This window comes from Catharus ustulatus, chromosome 25, assembly GCF_009819885.2.
Source record: "Catharus ustulatus isolate bCatUst1 chromosome 25, bCatUst1.pri.v2, whole genome shotgun sequence".
NCBI classification, from domain to species: domain Eukaryota; kingdom Metazoa; phylum Chordata; class Aves; order Passeriformes; family Turdidae; genus Catharus; species Catharus ustulatus.
Window position 1 is genome coordinate 3,061,985 of NC_046245.1, and position 23,044 is coordinate 3,085,028.

At 59.0% G+C, this 23,044-nt stretch overlaps 1 protein-coding gene across 2 annotated transcripts; it reads left to right on the plus strand.

Annotated features, from left to right (window-relative positions):
* Positions 1-2,226: 2,226 nt before the first annotated feature.
* Positions 2,227-21,502, plus strand: TFEB (transcription factor EB). 2 transcript variants are annotated; one of them, XM_033080294.1, is made up of 11 exons: positions 2,227-2,665; positions 14,676-14,897; positions 15,628-15,882; positions 15,969-16,049; positions 16,646-16,766; positions 16,901-16,957; positions 17,255-17,330; positions 18,332-18,479; positions 18,752-20,431; positions 20,780-20,820; positions 20,988-21,502. In XM_033080294.1, exons 2-9 carry the CDS (start codon positions 14,703-14,705, stop codon positions 19,190-19,192), a joined length of 1,374 nt encoding a protein of 457 aa, XP_032936185.1. In that variant the 5' UTR covers positions 2,227-2,665; positions 14,676-14,702; the 3' UTR covers positions 19,193-20,431; positions 20,780-20,820; positions 20,988-21,502. The 2 variants fall into 2 exon arrangements, with proteins under 2 accessions (XP_032936185.1, XP_032936186.1); XM_033080295.2 differs by lacking the exon at positions 2,227-2,665 and adding an exon at positions 13,965-14,375.
* The last annotated feature ends 1,542 nt before the right edge of the window (positions 21,503-23,044 follow it).

Consider the following 23,044-nt stretch of genomic DNA (forward strand, 5'->3'; position numbering starts at 1 on the left):
TGCTGGAATTGGGTTTCCCCCCCAAGATTGATGGGATTTCCCCATCCCAACAGGAATTTGCAGTTCTAAAATCAGAGTTTCTTTCCAACACTCCATTTCTGAGTTTCTGCTGCCTGCCTGTGGCTGTGGGGATGGAACTGCTTTGGGAACTGTGCTGGAATTGGGTATTTTCCCCCAGAATGATGGGATTTGCACCTATGTGTGCTCTGCCAGTGGCCAGCCCCTCTGGATCCTCGGGAACCTTCTCCTCCAGCTGTTTTATTCCATCTTCGACCTGGCCAACAACAGGGTGGGCTTTGCCACAGCATCCTAGGGATGCTGAGCAGCATCCATGGGGGATTTCATCCCTGGAATAACCTTATCCTCCCTTGGGTCTGGGTGTGAATTCACTGGGTGTGAATAAAGGACTGTGAATCCAACTCGTGCTCCAGGCTTCCTGGCACTTCCTGAGCTTTTGGATTGCAGGGATGACAAATTTGGGGTCTTTTAAAAATTGTTTTTCATGGGACACAGATCCCTGCTGGAAAGACTGGGATGAGTGGGAGAATTTCAGGCTGAGCCCTGGCTGGAGGCTTCAGGAACCAGTTTGGAGCAGGAGGAGCTGTGTGTGAACAGCTCCAGGTTCCTTGGGGTATTTTTGGTTTTTTTTATTTTTCTTTCCAAGGAGGACTTGCCCACGTGTATTTGCAAATAAATGAGGGATTAAATCAAGGATTAAAGTGTCATACAAAGACACTCAGGCTGATGAAAACACCCTGGGTTTGTTCTCCAGGGGTAAAACTCACAGCTGCAGCCTCCAAGGAGGGCGGGGAGGAGGAATTTGAGGTGCTTGAGGTTTGGGGTGTGTGGATGGCCCCAAGAGGAGCTGCTGGATGCAGGGTCAGGTGGATTGGGATGGTGCAGGGTGCTCAGGGATGACCTGAGCCTGTCCTTGAGGTCCAGTGTGGGTGATGCTCAGGACATTGCCCACGGCATGTGACCACCCCATGTTTCCAGCAGGATGATCCTGGCCACTGAAACCCCATCCTGTGACCACGGGCAGGGAGGTGCCAGGGTCACCTGGGGACTGGAGGTGCCATGGGGTGCCCTGGATGCAGCTGGGCAGGGTCCCCACTGCCCCCTCCTGCTGCAGCCCCCTGTTCCCAGCTCATCTCACCCCAAATCTCCTGGCACAGCTTCCCTGGCACAGCCCAGATCCTGAGAGTCCTGCAGGGAGGGGACAAAGCTCCCCATGCCTCGAGGTCATTGCTCCCCCTCCATGGCCACAACCAGCTGCAGGATCCTGGTGCAAGGAGGGGTAAAACCCTGGTGCAAGGAGCTCTGTGATCCCCATGTGATCCCAGTCCAAAGGGATGCAGAATCCTGGTTCAAAGGGATGCAAGGATCCTGGTCCAAAGGGATGCAGGATCCTGGTGCAAGGAGCTGCAGGATCCCCGTGTGATCCTGGTCCAAAGGGATGCAGGATGCTGTGCAAGGAACTTCATGATCCCCCTGTGATCCCAGTCCAAAGGGACGCAGGGTCCTGGTCCAAAGGGATGTGGGATCCTGTTGCAAGGAGCTCTATGATCCCACTGTGATCCCAGTCCAAAGGGATGTAGAATCCTGGTGCAAAGAGCTGCAGGATCCTGATGTGATCCCAGTCCAAAGGGATGCAGGATCCTGGTGCAAGGAGCTCCATGATCCCCGTGTGATCCCGGTCCAAAGGGATGCAGGATCCTGGTGCAAGGAGCTCCATGATCCCCGTGTGATCCCGGTCCAAAGGGATGCAGGATCCTTGTGCAAGGAGCTCCATGATCCCCGTGTGATCCCGGTCCAAAGGGATGCAGGATCCCGGTCCAAAGGGATAAAGGATCCCGGTCCAAAGGGATGCAGGATCCTGGTGCAATGAGCTCCATGATCCCCCTGTGCTCCTGATGAAAAGCAAAGCACGATCCTGGTTCACGGGACTGCACAACCCAAACACAGCTCTGCCTTCACCTCCCACCCCACCCCTCCCTCTCCCGACCCTTTTTTTGGGCTGGAAACACCCACTTTAGGGGACAAAAAACCCCATATTTGAGTCGGAACATCCCCCATTTCAGGAAGGGAAAGCAGCAGCCGCAGCTCGGCCGGGGCCGGGCGGGGACTACAAGTCCCGGCAGGCGCGGCCTGCAGCTCCCGGCGTGCCCGGGGCCGGCGGAGCGCAGCGAGGGCAGCGGAACGGGCCGCGCCGGGCCGGGCGGGCGCTGCTGCTGCCCTCCCTCGGCACGGGGCCGAGCCGGGCCGAGCCGAGCCCAACCGGGCCGGACTGCGCCCACACGAGCCGAGGAGCCCGACCGAACCGAGCCGAGCTGCGCCGAGACGAGCAGAGACGAGTGGAGCCGAACTGAGCCGAGGAGAGGAACCGAGCGCAGCCGAACCGACCCGAGCGGGGCCGAACTGAGCTGAGGAGACGAACCGAGCCGGGCCGAACAGACCCGAACCTAGCCGAGTGAGGCCGAACAGAGCCGAACCGAGCCGAGGAGCCGAACCGAGCCGGGCCGAGCGCAGCCGAGTGAGGCCGAACAGACCCGAACCGAGCCGAGGACCGAACCGAGCCGGGCCGAGCGCGGCCGAGTGAGGCCGAACAGAGCCGAACAGACCCGAACCGAACCGAACAGCTTCGTTTCCTCGCTGCTCCGCTCGGGTGAGTGCAGGGGCGGGGGGTCCCGGGGGTCCCGGGGAGGGGAGGATCGGCTCGGAGCCCACCTTGGGGGGTGCTGTGGCGGTGTTGGGGTGCTCCCCCCTGTCCTGCGCCATCCCGGGCCGCTCTGAACTCGTTTTGCTGTTCTTTTTTTTTCCTTATTTTGCTGTAAATAATACCCCCCCACCCCTGTGCCTCCCCTCGCCCCCGGCAGCGGCCCCCGGGAGGCTCCACCCGGGGGTTTTGGGGGTCTCCAGCAGCTCATCCCGGTGCCCCCTCCCAAAATCCGGCGTTGTAGCTCGGGGGGAACCTGCCCGGGTCGCCTTGGCCATCGGGAACCCCCCCGGACACGCGTGGGGAAACTGAGGCACGGATGCTCCAGGACACCCCGGGCACCCCCCGGTTTGGGGGGGACACAAAGCGGGACCCCCCTTTTGGGGTCTGGAAAGGTGGGGAAAGTTGGGACACCTCGTGTCACACGGTTTTTAGAGGGTCACCGAGAGGACACACGGCGTGTCCCCTCCCCACCCGGGGAATTTCGGAGGGGAATAGAGGGGCTGCCCCAAACCTCCATCCGCCGATTAATTATATTCATGAATTAATTGCGAGGCAGGAAAGGATTACGCAGCCCCCAGAGCTTCGGGCAGTCAGATGATGGGGGAAATTTCCTTAAAAAAAAAAAAACCGAAAAAAAAAAAAAAAAAGTAGAAACACGAAGAAAATCTGGTGGTTATTGTGCTGTTGTAAGATAAATAAATAAGCCGGTGCGAGTCCGGGGAAAGCAGGGCTCGTTTCCAGGAATCCCGGCGTGTTCCCAGCCCTTGGGGCACGGGGGGGAGTTGGTGTTTTTTATATAACAGAGTCCGGCAGGCAGCGAAGGGAACCTTTGGGGGGGTTATTTTTTCTTTCCCCCCCCCCCTTCTTCTGTACTTCCCTGCCATGTTTGCTTGGCTTCATGCACGGCTGCTCCGGCCCGAGCTGGGAATGGGGCTGGTTTGTCCCAGCCTGTTCTCGCTCACCTGCTCCAGGAGAGGTGGAAAACCGAGCTGGGGAAACACTGGAAATTTGGGATTGGGGTGGTTGGAAATGGGGATCACCCACCGGGGCAGGGCAGCACGTGGAGGGGAACCCGGTGTTTTTTTTTTGGAGGGATGCTGAGTGGTTCTGGGTTCGCTTCCCCGCGTGTTTTGCGAGGATGTTTTGCGAGGATGTTTTCCCAGGGATGCCGGCTTTGCCTGCCCGCCCTTATCAGTAGGAAACTGCTCCGGGGTGGAGCTGGCTGCAGCGGGGCCATCCAGCATCCGGGTGTTTGGGATGGAGCCGTCATTCCAGCCAGGGATTTTATTGCTTTTTCCACGCTTCACAGCGCCGGGTTTGCAGCACGTGTGTGTCCCTGGTCCCCCTGCCCTGCCCTGCCCTGCCCTGCCCTGCCCTGCCCTGGGTTCCCTGTTTTCCCGGGAAGAGCCCCTTGGGATGATGTGGTGACAGGGGGACATTGCCAGGGTGCAGGGTGGGGTGGCCCAACAAACATGGAAATGGGGCTGGGAGGTCATGCTGGGGGTGTCCCCCTCCAAAAATCCACAGTGCTGAGGATAAAAACATCCTCTGGCTCCTCCCAGCTGGTGGAGTGTTGGAATGGGGAGCTGGGGGTTTGCTGTGATGGGATTGCTCCTTTCCTGAGGCTGCCACATCCCTGTCCCCTCTGTGGGGACAAAAAGTCCCATCTGGAATTTTTGGGGTGGTTTTAGAGGGTGCCTCAAGCTGTAACTGGCCTGAGTGGGGTGTCCCATGTCCTGGACAAAGAGGAAGTGGCCGGGGGGAAGCAGCGATGTCCTGGGCGTGGGGCAGTGCCACCACCCGTCCCCATGGCAGTGCCACCACACATCCCTGTGGCAGTGCCACCACACATCCCTGTGGCAGTGCCACCACCCGTCCCCATGACAGTGCCACCACCCGTCCCTGTGGCAGTGCCACCACACATCCCTGTGGCAGTGCCACCACACATCCCTGTGGCAGTGCCACCACACATCCCTGTGGCAGCTGTGGCTGTCCCGTGACAACTTCCCAGACCCCTGGTTTGGTGTGAGGGACCCCAGGGGGATCCCAGGAGTATCTCAGGAGGATCCCAGAAGGATCCCAGGACGATCCCAGGAGGATCCCAGGAGGATCCCAGGATGATCCCCAGGAGCCAGCAGGGTGTCTGACACCCCCTAAAGGAGCAGAGGGTGCTCTGAGGTGCCAGGTGTGCTGTCACCTCCCTTCTCGTGGTGGCACCACCTCCACGAGCTTTTCCAAGCTGTGTGATCCCGGTGTGGAGGCAGCTGGGATCACACTGGTGGCTCCCTGGTCATTGTCACCGGTGCTGTGACACTTGGGAGGGTGGAAGGGGCCATTTCTCACAAGGATTATGATTTTTCCCTCTCGCTGGCACATCCAGGTTGGATGTGGGCACCATGGGATGATTGCAGAGGGTGCTGGCTGGGTTCAGGGTCCCTACAGGTTGTGCCACCTTATCTTTAAATCCTCTTCTAGCAATTGCCCCCGGGGTTTTGTCACCTTTCCTGGGAGCGCTTTTGGCTCCAAACAAACTCCCCACACCCTGAGCTCTGCCTCGCTCCCCTCCTTTGGTTAAATGGGTGCAAATTCCGGATAAACCTGAAACTCCCCGCTGGGGACGGCCAGGGCAGTTCTTGGAGCCTCGGGGACAAGCGAGGGCAGCAGAGCTGGCTCCTGCCAGGCTGTGCCTGTGGGGTTTGGGGCAGCCACACAGGGTGGGAATATTTTGGAGGAAATGAGGAAGGGGCTGCATCCACCTTGCACACACAGGGAGCATTTCTGCTGCCAGGTGAGGAGGGAGCTCCTGCTCAGGTTGTACCCTCGGGATTTTGGGGCAGCCACACAGGATGGGAATATTTTGGAGGAAATGAGGAAGGGTCTGCATCCACCTGGGCACACAGAGGCAGAATTTCCTTATTGTCAGGGGAGGAAGGAGCTCCTGCCAGGCTGTGCCTGAAGGATTTTGGAGCAGCCACACAGGATGGGAATATTTTGGAAGAAATGAGGATGGGGCTGCATCGACCTGGGCACACACAGGGAGCATTTCTGCTGCCAGGGGAGGAGGGAGCTCCTGCCCAGGCTGTGCTTCTCCTGATTTTTCTGGGATTTTGGAGCAGCCACATAGAATGGGAATATTTTGGAGGAAATGAGGAGGGGGCTGCACCCACCTTGCACACACAGGGAGCATTTCCTTGCTGCCAGGAGAGGAGGAAGTTCCTTCTGCTCAGGCTGTGCCTGAAGGATTTTGGGGCAGCCACACAGGATGGGAATATTTTGGAGGAAATGAGGAAGGGGTTGCATCTACCTGGGCACACACAGGGAGCATTTCCACACACTGGGAGGAGGGAGCTCCTGCCCAGGCTGTGCCTCTCCTGATTTTTCTGGGATTTTGGAGCAGCCACATAGAATGGGAATATTTTGGGGGAAATGGGGAAGGGTCTGCACCCACCTTGCACACACAGGAAGGTGTTTCCTTGCTGCCAGGGGAGCTGCCAGCAGCTTTGGCTGAACTTTTTAGGGAAAAATGAGGTGGAAAAAGGAGAAATCCCAGCCTGGTGGGAAAAAAAAAAAAAAAAGCAAACCTCTGTGCTCCAGCACAACGTGCCCTGGAGAGGCGGCACCGTGCCAGGGGCTGGGCTGGCAGCGGGGGCTCCCGAGAGACCAGTTTGACCTTCAGGGAGCAGGAAAGGTCTGGGCTGAGCCTGGCAGCAAGGAGGACACAGCACAAACCTCTCCTGAGCGGGTAAGGGGCTGCCAAGGGGGGATGGCGAGCCCTGGGGTGGTTTGGGGAGGGTGAGGCAGGGCTGTCCCCAATTTGTTTATTCCTGGGGTTGTCAGTCCTGGTTGTGCCAGCTCTGCCTGCAGCGAGCCTCGGGGCTGGCTGCTGGGGGCTGGACACGGGGTATTTATAAATATTACCTCCCTGCAGCAGCATGGAGCTCGCAGGGAGGGAGGGAGGGATGGATGGAGGCGGCGCTGGCAGTGCTGTGGCACCGGGAGGGGACAGGGGGTGGCCGCTGTCACCTTGTGCTGGTGGCACTGTGAGCGTGGATTGATAAAAATCAACATTTATGGGATGGTTTGTCCTCAAATTCTGGGCTGCTGTCTCCCCACTTTATGGGATAGTCTCCCCACTTTATGGGATGCTTTCTCCCCAGTTTCACGGATTCTTTTTTCCAATTTCTGGGATGTTTTCTCCCCAGTTTCTGGGATATTTTATCCCCACTTTATGGGATGCTTTCTCCCCCTTTCTGGGATGTTTTTTCTCCCCAGTTCTGGGATGTTTTCTCCTCAATTTCTGGGATACTGTCTCCCCACTTTATGGGATGCTTTATCCCCAATTTCTCAGATTCTTTTTTCCAATTTCTGGGATGTTTTCTCTTCCCCTTTCTCCCCACTTTCTAGGATTATTTCCCCCACTTTCTGGGATGCTTTCTCCTCATTTTCTGTACTGGTTTCTCCCTTCTTTCTGAGATGCTTTCTCTGCAAATTCTGAGATGTTTTATCCCCACTTTGTGGGATGTTTTCTCCTCACTTTCTAGGATGCTTTCTCTCCTTTTCTGGGATGTTTTCTCCCCAATTTCTGAGATGCTTTCTCCCCCTTTCTGGGATGTTTTTTCTCCCCCTTTCTGGGATGGTTTCTCCCCAATTCTGGGATGGTTTCTCCCCAATTCTGGGATGTTTTCTCTCCCCCTTTCTGGGATGTTTTTTCTCCTCCTTTGTGGGATGTTTTTTCTCCCTAGTTCTGGGATGCTTTCTCCCCGTTTCTGGGATGCTTTCTAGGATTTTGGAGCGGGTGGCAGCGCTGTCCCAGCCCCCTGGAGCGGTGTGTGCCCGGCTGGCCTGTGCCATCCTGCCAGCTCCCCTGATTGCTCATTTATGCAGCTATTTCAAAAAGCCAACACCCAAATCTCCCGGAGTGACCCCGGGCCGGGCTTTTCCTTCAGGGCTGCACTCCCCAGCTCTTCTCCTTCCCGGGGATGTGGAGCAGGACCTGGAGCTGCCTGTCCCCTCCAAGGTCACCTCGGTCCCCTCCAGGTCCTGATTAATCACCCGGGGTGGTGGCTCAGCCCATCCTCCTGCCTGTTCACACTTTTATTTTTAATTGCTGTGGAGGGGGCAGGGGCTGTGAATTCCGGGCTGTGATGTTTCAATCAGGGCTCTGCAGCTCCTGCCCAGTTTTGGGGAGGCTCCCAGAGGGTCCCCCTGGCTCACCCTGCACCCAAACCTGGCCTGGAGTTGCCAACTTCCCCTTGCTGTGATTTTTGGGTGGGTGTTTTGGGGCTGAAAGAGAGGATTTTTGGGAGCTGAGTGAGGCTGTGTGTGTATTATTAACCCTTCAATGCCTGCCGTGCCCAGCTGGGCTCTCCTTCCCATTCCTTGGCACCACCAAGGGGGGTTTTATAAATTCAGTGACATGTGACAAAGGTCACACAGCCCTGTGTGCCACCAGGACCTGATTCCCTGCCCCATCCTGGGTGGGCCAGGCTCACCTGGGTGTTTGGGGCCAGCCCTGGGAATGTTTTTTCCCTCAGCCTTTTCCAGGCTGAGTGTTTAACGCGGGGCAGGGAAAACATTTGGCCTCTGACCCAGCGCCTGTTAACAGCGTCCTGCTGCACGTTGCTGAGATGCCGGGGCTAAAAACAGTCCTGGTGACTCAGTCCCTCGCTGGGCTGTCAACTGACCCCGGCCTGGCTCTGCCAAACCCCTCCTTTGCTCCTTCTGCCTCTCAGGCTGCGGGGAAGGAGCTTCTGCATGGGCTGGGGTGGTGCTCAGGGATCCCAGGAATTCTGATCCACTCCTGGGGGGAAGGAGCCTCTGGATGGGCTGGGGTGGTGCTCAGGGATCCCAGGAATTCTGATCCACTCCTGGGGGGAAGGAGCCTCTGGATGGGCTGGGATGGCTCACAGGGATCCCAGGAATTCTGGTCCACTCCGGATGGAAGGAGGCTCTGGATGGGCTGGGGTGGTGCTCAGGGATCCCAGGATTTCTGCCCCACTCCTGGGTGGGAAGGAGGCTCTGGATGGTGCTGGGATGGCTCTCAGAGATCTCTGCCCCACACACTCCTGGGTGGGTGATGGGGTGGGTGTTGCTGCTCTCTGGGGTTGGAAATGGGGTTCTCCTCCCTGGATGGGATCTCTGGATCTCTGCTCTGACCTCATGGCCAGTGTTGGTGTTGGCTCAGGGTTCCCAAGCACAGCCCCACTGCAGCTTTCCCTGTTTGTGGGGGAATCCCTGCAGATCCCTCCTGGAGCTGCCCAGCCCGAGCATTCCCTGGGAAGTGAAGGATTCCCACTGAGCCCTGGCAGTGCCCATCAGGGCATAAATCACCCCTGGTGCCCTTGCCAGGGGTGGGTGAATGCAGGGCCAGGTGGCTCCAGCCACACAGGGAGCTCAGGGATGTGGTGCAGAGTGGCCTTGGGTTGTCACAAGGGTGGCACTGCCACTCTGGGGACCAGCTGGAGGGACCCCAGGTGCTGAGCTGTGATCACAGAGTGCTTGGGGACCTCAGAGCTCAGCTCACTCCATGGGCAGGGACCTCCCTCTGTCCCAGGCTGCTCCAGCCACAGCTCCTCTGGGAATTCCATCCCTGCTCCCCACACCCTGACAGAGAACAATTCCTTCCCAATATCCCACCTGTCCCTTCCCTCTGGCAGTTTGAAGCTGTCCCCCCTTGTCCTGCCACTCCAGCCCCTTTTCTCTCTCCATCTTTCTCATCATCTCCCTAAACTTTGTCTTTTCCAGCCTCTTTTCTCTTGCTCTGCACCCACTCTGGGCACACAGAGGGTGAGGGATCCCTGCATTCCACATCCCCAAGGGACACAAGGGCCAGCTTCTGCCTCTCTGCATTTACAGAGGTGTCCCTGCAGCCCCCATGGGACACACCCAGCCCTGTCTCCTGTCCCTGTGGCTGCATCAATTTTTCCAGGTTTTTTCTCAGCCCTGTTGCTTGCTGCTGTGCTGCAGTGACAAAAACAAGCAGGTTTGGAGGGGTTTGTTTTTTTTGCAACTTCCCCCCCTGCACCCTGCGTGGCTGCTGAAAATGAGGAACACAGAGCTGGGCCAGAGTGAGGGGAACTGTGACCTGATGGCCCTGCCACCTGCAGTGTCCCTCAGCCCCTCTGTGTGACCCTGCTGCCACCTGCAGTGTCCTGTGACCCTGCTGGCCCTGCCACCTGCAGTGTCCCCCAGCCCCTCTGTGTGACCCTGCTGGCACTTGGATGTGTCCCCCAACCCTCTGTGTGACCCTGCTGGCACCTGCAGTGTCCCCCAGGCCCTCTGTGACCCTGCTGGCATCTGCAGTGTCCCCCAGTCCCTGTGTGACCCTGCTGCCACCTGCAGTGTCCCCCAGCCCCCCTGTGTGACCCTGCTGGCACCTGCAGTGTCCTGTGGCCCTGCTGGCACTGGCACCTGCAGTGTCCCCCAGCCCCCCTGTGTGACCCTGCTGGCACCTGCAGTGTCCTGTGACCCTGCTGGCCCTGCTGCCACCTGCAGTGTCCCCCAGCCCCTCTGTGACCCTGCTGGCATCTGCAGTGTGCCCCAGCCCTTCTGTGACCCTGCTGGCCCCTGCAGTGTCCTGTGACCCTGCTGGCACTGGCACCTGCAGTGTCCCCCAGCTCCTGTCTGACCCTGCTGGCACCTGGATGTGTCCCCCAGCCCCTCTGTGACCCTGCTGGCACCTGCAGTGTCCCCCAACCCCTCTGTGACCCTGCTGGCCCCTGCAGTGTCCCCCAGCCTCTGTGTGACCCTGCTGGCACCTGCAGTGTCCCCCAGCCTCTGTGTGACCCTGCTGGCACCTGCAGTGTCCCCCAGCCCCTGTGTGACCCTGCTGGCACCTGCAGTGTCCCCCAGCCTCTGTGTGACCCTGCTGGCCCTGCAGTGTCCTGTGACTCTGCTGGCACCTGCAGTGTCCCCACACAGCCCCCCTGTGTGACCCTGCTGGCCCTGCTGGCACCTGCAGTGTCCCCCAGCCCCTCTGTTCTGCACCCAGCTATCCCCAGCCTCGTTGTCCCCTGTCCCCACACAGCAGGGTGACAGCAGAGCCTGTCCCCAGGCTGGGACACACATGGGGGTGCCTTTGTGGGTGCAGGGTGAGGTGACACCCCGGTTTTGGGGCTGGCTGCACCCAGCCGTGCCTGCCTGGGCTGGGGTCCCCTGTGCCCCCTGCCCACCCCTGGTGTTTGAAAACGAAAAAGGAGGAAGGAAGGAAGGAAGGAAGGGAAGGCTGGGCTGGCTGGTGGCGAGCACTGAGGCTGTTTTCACTTCTTTCTTCTCCTTTTCCCTTTGGCTGCCCCTCAGTTCCCAGACCAGTGCAGGGTTTGGGGTGGGTTCATGGTCTCTGCCCTGTCCCCTCTCTTTTCCCTGAGGGTCCCCACAGGGTTTGGGGTGGATTTATGGTCCCTGCCCTGTCCCCCTCCTTTCCCTGGGGGTGTCTATGGTGTTTGGGGTGGGTTCATGGTCCCTGTCCCCCCTCCTTTCCCTGGGGGTCCCCTCTCCTTTCCCTGGGGGTCTGTGTGAGGTTTGGGGTGGGTTCATGGTCCCTGCCCTGTCCCTGCTCCTTTCCCTGGGGGTCTCTGTGGGGTTTAGGGTGGGTGCACAGCCCCTGGCCTGTCCCCCCTCCTTTCCCTGGGATTCTCTGTGGGGTTTGGGGTGGGTTCATGGTCTCTGCCCTGTCCCCCTCCTTTCCCTGGGGTCCCCCCTCCTTTCCCAGAGCTGCTCATTGATTTTTCTGCTCGTAAACCACCACGATTGACCAGGCAATGAAGCCCAGGAGGGAGTGGGGCCTCGTGCAGTGAATTTGGGGGTTCTCAGCTCGGCAGGGCATCACTCCCCACCCTCAGAGGGGTGCCAGGAGCTGTGTGCCACTCACAGGGGTGCAGTGGCCGTGCCTGGCAGGGACCCGGTGCCACCTCCCCAGGGAGGGTAACACAATCCCCGGGGCTAAATCTGGAAAATGCCTGCGGGCAGCTTGGATTTCTCAGCCACACCTGAGCCTGGGGACACTGCTGTGGCTGTCCCAGGTGTTGTGTCCCTTCAGGTGGCGCTGGGGGCCAGCTGGGGCGGTGGCACTGTCCCCAGCCTGGTTGCGGGGCAGCGCCCGATGTCCCTCCAGCACGTCCCAGCGGTTGCTGAGCAGCCACCCCTGTGTCACCACCGGCTGTCACCGCAGGGCTGAGGGACAGCCCAGCCTTGTGGGCAGTCCTGGGGGAGCTGAGGGAGGGTTGGGACAGCTCTGGGGATCTGTGCCATCCCGGGACGTTGGGTTCTTGCTGAAATAACACCCCCAGAGGGAAGGCGAGGGAGGGCCAGGAATAACCAGAAATAACCGTGCTGCTGAGTAGCAGCAGAGATATTTGGAAGGGAGATGCATTCCCTGGCTCTGGCCCCGCTGTGGGGCTGGAGACACAGAAAATCATCCAGATTTTTCCAGCCCTCCATCCCCTTCCCAAACTGCTCCATCTCCCACCGCTGTTGTGCCTGGGAAACCTCTCCTGATTTTTCTGTCTCCCTCCCCATGCCTCTCTCCCGCCTCTCCAGCTTTTTAAAAGTGTTCCCAAGGGAGGGAAAAAACTGGAGAACTGATTCTTGTGGGTGTTGCAGCCTCCAGGAACAAGGCTGGCTCGGTTTTCCCAGTAGGGACCAGTCTGGGGCTCCCACTGGTGCTGGCTCAGTGCTTGAACCTCCTGCAGGAATTACAGGGTGGAGCTGCCATTCCCTGTTCCATATCCCAGTGTCCCCGAGGATCAGGGGAGGGTGGCACGTGTCCCCAGGGTGGGATGTGTCCCCAGGGTGGGACAGGGGCCCCGGGTCCCCGTCGTGTCCCGCTGCCGCCCTGCTGCCGGGGCTGACTCAGAGTGAAAGCAGAAGCTGCTCGGCGTTTTGGGGGGTGGGGGAGAAGCCAGGCAGAACCAAAGGGCTTATTTTAAACCTGACCTAATTTCCCCCCCCTTCTCCTCACCAAGCCAAGCCCTGGCCACCCTTCCCCATCCTCATCCTCATCTTCTGCAGCTCTCCTAAGGAGCTTTTGGCTCTCCCACCCCCTTTTCTGTAAGGGGACGGCTGTGGGGGCCTGCAGCCAGGCTGGGTGGTGGCACCAGGGCTCAGGGGGTGCTGTGCTGTGGGTGACTGTGCCTTCCTGTGACACCCACGAGTGCCAGCCCCTCCTGAGAAAAGCCTTCTGCCCTTTATGTTTGGGGTTGTGCATCCTCTGTGAGCATCAGCTTTGGGTTTCCCCAATAATTCAGCCTTGCTTTGGGGTTCTACATCCCTCATGAGCATCAGCTTTGGGTTTCCCCATTAATTCAGCCTTGCTTTGGGGTGGTTCTGCATGCCCTGTGAGCATCAGCTTTAGGTTTCCCCAATAATCCAGCCTTGATTTGGGGTTGTGCATCCCCCGTGAGCATCAGCTTTGGGTTTCCCCCTTGATTCAGCCTTGCTTTGGGGTTCTACATCCCCCATGAGCATCAGCTTTGGGTTTCCCCGTTAATTCAGCCTTGCTTTGGGGTTCTCCATCCCCTGTGAGCATCAGCTTTGGGTTTCCCCATTAATTCAACCTTGCTTTGGGGTTGTGCATCCCCTGTGAGCATCAGCTTTGGGTTTCCCCATTAATTCAGCCTTGCTTTGGGGTGGTTCTGCATGCCCTGTGAGCATCAGCTTTAGGTTTCCCCAATAATCCAGCCTTGATTTGGGGTTGTGCATCCCCCATGAGCATCAGCCGTGGGTTTCCCCATTAAATCAGCCTTGCTTTGGGGTTCTCCATCCCCTGTGAGCATCAGCTTTGGGTTTCCTCTTGATTCAGCCTTGGTTTGGGGGGGTTCTACATGCCCTGTGAGCATCAGCTTTGGGTTTCCCCATTAATTCAGCCTTGCTTTGGTGTTCTACATCCCCCATAAGTATCAGCCGTGGTTTCCCCATTAATTCAGCCTCGTTCCACCCTCTGGGGGCTCTCACTGGGGTCTTTCCCAGGGTTCTGCCATCTCTCATCCCAATCCCTCCCCGTGCCCCGCTCCAGGGCTGCTCCTTAACGAAACTCCAGTGGATGCTGTCCCCGGCCCGGGGCTCCCATCCCCCTTCGGCCAGGCCACCCTGGCTAATTAATTCCCTTCCCCTCGCCGCTCAATAGCCGCTCTTGAGCTGTGTAATCGCGTTGATTTAATTTCCCCTCCGGGTAGCGCGTGGCACCGGCTCTGCGTGGCTGTCACCGCCGTGTCCCCTCCGTCTCTGAACTTGCATTTCAACACCAAAACCCTCCAGATTTATCTGCTTTGGTCTCCTTCCCGTTCCCCACGCTGCTGTTCCTTCTCCTCCGTGCGATGCTGCGCTCCGGACCCCTCCGGCACCTCCGCCCGGGGGAGCAGCCCCGTGGGAAGCCCTGGGGCGGCTCCCGGTGCCCCAGCACCCTCCAGCCTCCGTCCCCTTTGTCCGGGGGAACAAGAGCCGCTCTGTGCCGGGTCCCCCCCGTCCCTGCGCTCGCGTGCCGGCCCCGCACAGAGCTCGCCTTGTTCCGGGAGCCGGGCTCGGGCACGGCCGGCCCGGGGGGTTCGACCTTCCCCCGGCTCCTGGCACCCGCCGGCCTTTTCTTCCTGCTCTTCTCGCTCGCTTTCTCTTTCCCTTTCGCTGCCAGGCTGGCTCCGGGTGGTTGGGAAGTGGCTCCCGGGTGAGTGCAGGGTGCGGGGTCCTGGCTGCTCCATCGGGGTTCCCTTCCTGTCAGACCCTCATTCCACCCCTCTCCTTGGTAATCCCGTGCTCATCTCCCTTCTCTGCAGCTTCCTGGGGCTGATTTTGACTTTTTCACCCGTGTTTTCTGTAAGGAGGGAGCTGGGGTGGGTCTCACAGCCAGGCTGGGTGGTGACATCCAGCCAGCCCTGGGATTAACCCCGAGCCGGTCTGGGTGCTCTGAGAGTCTCCTCAGTGTCCCCTCCGTGCCAGACTGTGACATGTTGTGTCCTCCTGCCAGGGTGACCTGCGTGCCCCGTGTGCCACCATGGCGTCGCGCATCGGGCTGCGCATGGAGCTGATGAAGCAGCAGGCGCAGCAGGAAGCGGAGCGGGAGCGGGTGCAGCAGCAGATGATGATGAGCTACATGCAGCAGCAGCGCATGCCCGTGGCCTCCAGCCCCGCCATCAACACCCCCGTCCACTTCCAGTCCCCTCCGCCCGTGCCTGGAGAGGTGCTCAAGGTACCGTGGTGTCCCCTGGGCCAGCCCACAGTGTCCTCTGTGCCCTGCCCTGGGCCAGCCCACGGTGTCCCCTGTGCCCCACCCTGTGCCAGCCCACAATGTCCCCTGTGCTGCGTCCTGGGCCAGCCCACAGTGTCCCCTGTGCCCCCCTTGGGCCAGCCCACGGTGTCCCCTGTGCCCTGCCCTGGCCCAGCCCACGGTGTCCCCTGTGCCCCATCCTGGGCCAGCCCACGGTGTCCCCGGTGTCCCCTGGGCCAGCCCATGGTGTCCCCTGTGCCTCCTGCCTGGCCCAGCCCACAGTGTCCCCTGTGCCCTGCCCTGTGCCAGCCCATGGTGTCCCCTGTGTCCCCCCTGGGCCAGCCCACGGTGTCCCCTGTGCCCCATCCTGGGCTAGCCCACGGTGTCCCCTGTGCACCCCCCGGGCCAGCCCACAGTGTCCCCTGTGTCCCCTGTGCCCCATCCTGGGCCAGCCCACGGTGTCCCCTGTGTCCCCTGTGCCAGCCCACAGTGTCCCCTGTGCCCCATCCTGGCCCAGCCCATGGTGTCCCATGTGCCCCCCCCGGGCCAGCCCACGGTGTCCCCTGTGTCCCCTGTGCCCCCCTGGGCCAGCCCACGGTGTCCCCTGTGCCCCACTGTGCCAGCCCACAGTGTCCCCTGTGCCAGCCCAAGGTGTCCCCTGTGCCCCCACCGGGCCAGCCCACGGTGTCCCTGACAGGTTTTGTCCCCACAGGTCCAGTCCTACCTGGAGAACCCCACCACCTACCACCTGCAGAAGTCTCGGGACAAGAAGGTCCAGGCCTATCTGTCGGAAACCTACGGGAACAAGTTCGCTGCCCACGTCAGCCCCGCCAGCCACTCTCCCAAGCCACCCCCGGCCGCGTCCCCCGGCGTCCGGCCCGGCCACGTCCTGTCCTCCTCTGCGGGCAACAGCGCTCCCAACAGCCCCATGGCCATGCTCAACATCGGCTCCAACCCTGAGCGTGAGGTGGGCGGCTGTCCCTGCTGCTGGGGACACTCAGGGTGCTGGCAGGGCCACGGGAGCCCATGGCTGTTTGTCCCTTTCCCTTGCAGTTCGATGAGGTCATCGATGACATCATGCGCCTGGATGACGTTTTGGGCTACATGAACCCCGAAGTGCACATGCCCAACACGGTGAGTGGGGGGTGGCAGCAAGGGGCCAGGCCTTGGTGGCACAGAGGGGACCTTGTGCCACGTCCTCACAGTGGGACAGCCCAAGCCAGCCTTGTCCCTGGGGCTGCAGCACCCACAAGAATCAATTCTCCGGCTTTTTTCCCTTTGAGGACGCTTGGGAACCCTTTAATCAATTCTCCAGCTTTTTTCCCCTTTGAGAACGCTTGGGAACCCTTTAATCAATTCTCCAGCTTTTTTCCCCATGAGGACACCTGGGAACACTTTGAAAAAGCTGGAGAGACAGGAGAGTGGAGTGGGGAGATAGGAGAACCAGGAGGGATTTCCCTGCCAGGAGCTCCCCCAGAGCAGCAGGGTGTCCCAGGTCAGATCCATGCCTCCCAGTGGGATTCCTCCTGCCCAGATTGGATCCATCTGCCCTATTTTCGATGTTGGCCATGAAAGGAGATCAGCTGTGTCCTTTGAGGTCTTGTTTTCTTTCCTACTCTGCTGAAAGCTGCTCTAAGGACCTGGGAGGAGAATTCCACCTGCCCAGCTGGGTGTGATCCCTGTGCCCAGCCCTGCATGGAGCTCACCCAGCTGTCCCCTGTGCTTTGCAGCTGCCCATGTCCAGCAGCCACATGAATGTCTACAGCGGGGACCCGCAGGTGACGGCGTCACTCGTTGGTGTCACCAGCAGCTCCTGCCCTGCCGACCTCACCCAGAAGAGAGAGCTCACAGGTACGTCCTGGCCCCAGGACAGGGACAGAAATGGGGCTGCCCTGTCCCCATGGGGGTGCAGGGGCTGCCACTGGGGTGTTGTGGGGTGAGGTGCAGCCTTGTCCCCTCTGGGTGACACCGTGGGTCTCTTGCAGACGCCGAGAGCCGAGCCCTGGCTAAAGAGCGCCAGAAGAAAGACAATCACAACCTGAGTGAGTGCAGCTCTGCCTCCCCCTCTGCTGACCCCACAGCCTTTTCCTATCACCCCTCACTGGGCTGGGATCCCCTTCCCATCCCTGACCCTCAGGAGAGGGCCCCTCCTTCCTGGCTGCAGAATGGGGAGCAGGAGACACCCCACTGTCCTCCTGGGGATGGCTCCTGACGTTCCTCATCCTGAGCTCCCCAATTCCAGAGGGTCTGACTGGGACATGAGGGACATGAGGGAGGGACACAGAGCCTTCCCTGCCCCTGCTGCCTCCTCACTTCCATCCCTCTGCTCTCACCCACAGTTGAGAGGCGGCGAAGGTTCAACATCAACGACCGCATCAAGGAGCTGGGAATGCTGATCCCCAAAGCCAACGACCTGTACGTGCCACAGCTCCTGCAGGCTGGGTCTCTGACCACTGGGACCACTGGGGTTACTGGGACTACTGGGACTACTGGGGTTACTGGGACCACTGGAACCACTGGGACTACTGGGGTTACTGGGGTTGCTGAGGTTACTGGGACCACTGGGACTACTGGGACCACTGGGACCACTGGGGTTACTGGGGTTACTAGGGTTACTGGGATCACTGGGATTACTGGGGTTACTGGGGTTACTGGGGTTACTGGGGTTACTGAGGTTACTGGGACTACTGGGGTTACTGGGATCACTGGGACTACTAGGATTACTGGGACTGCTGGGGTTACTGGGGTTACTGAGGTTACTGGGACAACTGGGATTACTGGGATCAATGCGGTTACTGGGATCACTGGGGTTACTGGGGTTACTGGGATCACTGGGACTACTGGAATCACTGAGATCACTGGGACTACTGGGACCAATGGGGTTACTGGGGTTACTGGGACCACTGGGATCAATGGGGTTTCTGGGGTTACTGGGACCACTGGAGTTACTGGGACCACTGGAGTTACTGGGACCACTGGGACCACTGGGATCACTGGGGTTACTGGGATTACTGGGATCAATGGGGTTACTGGGATCACTGGGACCACTGTGGTTACTGGGGTTATTCGGACCACTGAGACCACTGGGGTTACTGGGATCACTGGGACCACTGGGATCACTGGGACCATTGGGACTGCTGGGATCACTGGGATTACTGGGGTTACTGGGATCACTGGGACCATTGGGATCACTGGGATCACTGTAATTACTGAGACCACTGGATCCCTGGGACCACTGGGACAACTGGGATCAATGGGATCACTGAGATGACTGGGATCGCTGTTGTTACTGGGACCACTGGGATTACTGGGATCACTGGGGTTACTGGGATTACTGGGATTACTGGGCCTTTCTAGTGGAGGAGGGGGCTCACACTGGCCCCCAGGTCCATCTCTTTTTCCATGCTGGCTGACAGGGACGTGCGCTGGAACAAGGGGACGATCCTGAAGGCGTCTGTGGATTACATCAAGAGGATGCAGAAGGACCTGCAGAGGTCCCGGGACCTGGAGAATCACTCGCGGCGCCTGGAGATGACGAACAAGCAGCTGCTGCTCCGCATCCAGGTGAGCTCCCCTGGGCTCCCTCCTGCCCCTGCTGCTCCCCAGCCCCACCACCCCTCACCCCAGCCCCATCACCCCTCGTTCCTGCCCATGCCCAGGGTGTCTTCTGCCTTTTTTTGGCTGGGAAGTCACCAGCAAAACCTTGAGACAAACCCGATGTTCGAGGCTCACTGCAGCTTCTCATGGACCACCATGGATCTCCCCAGTCCCTACCACCCCTGTAAATGTCCCTGAGTGTGACACTGCCACCAAATCCCCTCTGTGTCCCTTGGCAGGAGCTGGAGATGCAGGCACGCGTGCACGGGCTGCCCACCTCCTCACCCTCGGGCGTCAACGTGGCCGAGCTGGCTCAGCAGGTGGTCAAACAAGAGGCCAGCGGGGACGAGGGGACCCTGGAGCCGCTGCTGCCACCCCCAGACCCCGAGTCCCAGGCACAGCCAGCGCTGCCAGCGCCGCCCCAGTCCCCGTATCACCAGCTGGACTTTACCCACAGCCTGAGCTTCGACGACGGCTCCCAGGGCTTCCCCGACAGCCTGGAGCCCGGGCACAGCGCTTCCTTCCCCTCCCTATCCAAGAAGGAGCTGGACTTGATGCTGATGCAGGACACCATGCTGCCCCTGGCCTCTGACCCCTTGTTCTCAGCCATGTCCCCCGAGGCCTCCAAGGCCAGCAGTCGCCGCAGCAGCTTCAGCATGGAGGACACGGACATGCTGTGATGGGGTGGGCGAGTCCCAGGACACTCCTGGCAGGAGGAGCCCATCCTGCCATGCACTTGAACCTTCCCAGGAGTACCTTTCTCTATGCAACAGGGGCTCAGGTTGGGTGCCACCGTGTCTTTCACAGCTTCTTTTTGCCAGGAGCGGGGTTGGACCTTCCTGGCTTTGCCGTGACTGCAGATTGCACAGCCTGGCAGTGACATCTCGGCTGCTTTGCCTTTCAGCACCCCCAGGGTGGTGCCTCAGAGCCCCTGGGAGCAGAGGGATGATGCTGTGAGCTCTGTGTCCGGTTTGGTGTCTCCTTGCCTTGCTCTGGGATCTTTCATCCCCACCGAGTCTTCCCCAGCCCCCCTGGATGCTTCCCAGTCCATCCAGTTCCTCCTGCTCTGGGGTCACAGGAGGGTTAATTAATTAGTGTGTGTTCATTAGTACTGCACCCCCAGGGGTGTTGTCTCAGAACCCCCTGGTGTCACCCCCACCACCCCAAAACCTCTGGGTGAGGCTGCCAGGTGACCCTGAGCCTCCTGGAGGTGTCCCTGCCCCGTGACACCCAGCCCTGGCTCTTTCCTGCCAGGCTAAAAGGGTTTTACACTTCATTTTTTTGGGGGATACTTCTTGAAAATCCTGCCCCACATGGGGAGGGTTTGTGCCACCTGCCAAACCTGAGCTGCTGCTCCCAGCTTGGAATTTGGGGGTTGTTTCTCTTCCCAGTGTCACCAGTTTGTTCTGTGCTGGGGAGCTGCTGTGGGCCCTGCCTCACTCCTGACCTCCCAAAGCAGCTGGGAGGGAGCTGGGAAGGGCAGGGGAGCACAGGGAAAATCAAAATCCTCCCTGGGGTTGTTAAGGGACAGGAGGGGAGCTGGAGAGGAGAGGAGAGCCCTTGGCCATTGTCCCCGTGGGGCTGGGGGTCCCTCTGTGCCCCCCATCCTGCACCTGGATGTCCTGGGGGGACAGAGATGCCAGGATTTGGGATTGGAGGTGGGGGACAGCCCTGGAGAGAGGCCTGTGGGATGTGAGGGTCAGGGGAAGTGCTGAAGGTGGGGAGGAGAGGGGGGAGGAGGAGTTGGAGCAGGGAGGGAGCAGGGAGGGGACTCTGGGTGACCAGGGAGGGCTCCAGGTGACATGGAAGGGCCCCAGGTGAACAGAGAGGGGCTCCAGGTGACATGGAAGGGCCCCAGGTGACCAGAGAGGGGTCCAGGTGACATGGAAGGGCTCCAGGTGACCAGGGAGGGTCCCCAGGTGACATGGAAGGCTCCAGGTGACATGGAAGGGTCCCAGGTGACCAGGGAGGGTCCCCAGGTGACCAGGGAGGGCTCCAGGTGACCAGAGTGGGGCTCCAGGTGACCACAGAGGGTCTCCAGGTGACCAGAGAGGGCTCCAGGTGACCACAGAGGGGCCCCAGGTTACCAGGGAAGGGCTCCAGGTGACCAAGGAGCAGCTCCAGGTGACCAGAGAGGGGTCCAGGTGACCAGGGAGGGCTCCAGGTGACCAGAGTGGGGCCCCAGGTGACCAGGGAGGGTCCTAGGTGACCAGAGAGGGGTCCCAGGTGACATGGAAGGGCCCCAGGTGACCAGGGAGAGGCTCCAGGTGACCAGGGAGCAGCTCCAGGTGACCAGGGAGGGCTCCAGGTGACCAGGGAAGGGTCCCAGGTGAACAGAGAGGGTCTCCAGGTGACCAGGGAAGGGCTCCAGGTAACATGGAAGGGCCCCAGGTAACCAGGGAGGGTCTCCAGGTGACCAGGGAGGGGCTCCAGGTGACCAGGGAGGGGCTCCAGGTGACCAGGGAGGTGCTCCAGGTGCTCACCTGGAGAAGAGAAGGATCCAGGAGACCTCTGAGCTCCTTGCAGGGCCTCGAGGGGCTCTGAGCTGGGGTCTAGGGGTGTTCACAGGAGGCCTTGGCACCCTTTGTGTGCTGCCATCAGTGCCTGGAATGAGAATTGTCCCCAGCAGGGTCAGCCCTGGCCGTGCTGGGGACCTGGGGGTGTGGGAGAGCCACGGGTCTGTCCCCTCCAGAGGGGCTCCAGGGCAGGAAATCCCACAGGAAATTCGGATTATTGTGGCTCTGGGGTGCCCTTGGCCACTGCTCAGCACGAGATGTCTCCCCTGGCTGTGAGTAAACAGTTGTGGATTATAATTACTATTTTTTTTAAAATCTTTTTGGGAGTTTTGTTTGTTTTTCTTTTCTTTTTTTTTTTTTTTTAATGCACTGTGCTCTGATTAAAAAATTTTACTACTGTTTTATAAATAAATGTATAAAAGAATGAACTGGAATGGAAGAAGAATCATTAAAAATATATTTATTTACAACATCCTGGAGCGTGGCAGCTTCTTCTTCATGCTGGAGGCTGGATCAGCATCAGGGTTCTGCAAAACCCCCTCAGACAGTTTGGGGGACTCTCAAAAAATCTTTTAAAGTGTCCTGCTGAGCCTGTGCCTGGAAAAATTTATCCCAAGCCACGTCTGCAGCCCCTCAGCCACGTGCCAGGTTCCCACTGCCCTCAGTGCTGGTGTTAAACACACACAGGAGGGAAAAAAAGCAAAGAAATCCACCTTAAATTAGACTTCCCAGGCTGGAAAATCACAGGGGCTTATCTTGGAAACTTTATTAAAAGGAGAAGGAGGGGAAAAATAGAGTGAGAAGAGGCTGAAGGTGGTGATGGGGGGAAAGGAGTGAGTGGTTCCAGACACTTTAGAGAAAAAAAAAAATTAAAAAAAAAAAAATCCCTGATTTGATTTATCAGGGGAGTGTGAACACTAAATAGAGAACAACGCCTGAAGTGTGAATTATTTCCTATATTAACACAGAGAAAAACTGATAGCCTTTTCATGTCAGGAGAATAGCACACGGGGAGGGAGGGGAGCCAATGACATTGTTCCAGCTCGGGCTTTGCTCACTCTTTATCAGGCTGAGATCAAAATTTATTCCCAGGATGAGGCCTGAGGCCCGGCTGAGGCCCTAGAGATTTTTAAGGGCCTAATTAAGAAAACAGGATGAAAATGGCGAAATAAGAGGGCAATTTACTTCTTGCAGAATAGGGAGATCAAATCAACTTATGAGCAATTAATGTGCACAAGGAGAGAATAAAGGGATGCCGGGATGTGGAAGAGGGGCCTCATTTTAATGACATGCTCTGGTGTTGGCATAGAGGATTACTCTGAAGGTCAGATGGAGATTGAAACGACCTTGCAGATTCTTAACCCTCCTTCCAATTAACAGAACCAACTCAGAAATGCAAAAGAGCCTGGCTTGGAGCGCAGTCATCCCTTTATGTGCTGCGGGGAGGAGGGGGAAAAATAAAATTATAAAGGGGAGAGAGAGAGAGAGAGGACGAAAGGGGCTTTCCTCGGCTTCCACAGCGGCCGTGGAGACGGGAGAGGAGGCTCTTAATTACAGAGAGAGAGAGAAACAGCCCCGGAAAACCGGGCTGGGAGGGGGAAAGGGAGGGAGAGATGGATGGGGTGGGGTGGGGTGAGCTGGGGACGGGCTGTGCCTTGGACTGGGATGGACTGGGATGGACTGGGATGGACTGGGGTGGGCTGGGATGGGCTGGAATGGGATGGGATGGGATGGGATGGGATGGGATGGGATGGGATGGGATGGGATTTGGGATGGGATTTGGGATGGGATGGGATGGGATGGGATGGGATGGGATGGGATGGGATGGGATTTGGGATGGGATTTGGGATGGGATGGGATGGGATGGGATGGGATGGCTGAGTTGGACTTAGCTGGACTGGGATGGACTGAGTTGGACTGGGACCAACTGGGATGGACTGGGACCAACTGGGATGGACTGGGACTGACTGGGATGGACTGGGACTGATTGGGATGGACTTGGACAGACTGGGATGG

Excerpts from the sequence above, each read along its gene's own strand:
- TFEB (XM_033080294.1), top strand. The coding sequence starts at position 14,703 with ATGGCGTCGCGCATCGGGCTGCGCATGGAGCTGATGAAGCAGCAGGCG. Across the intron at positions 14,898-15,627 it reads TGCCTGGAGAGGTGCTCAAG|GTCCAGTCCTACCTGGAGAA; the intron begins GTACCGTGGTGT and ends TTGTCCCCACAG. Across the intron at positions 16,050-16,645 it reads AAGTGCACATGCCCAACACG|CTGCCCATGTCCAGCAGCCA; the intron begins GTGAGTGGGGGG and ends TGTGCTTTGCAG.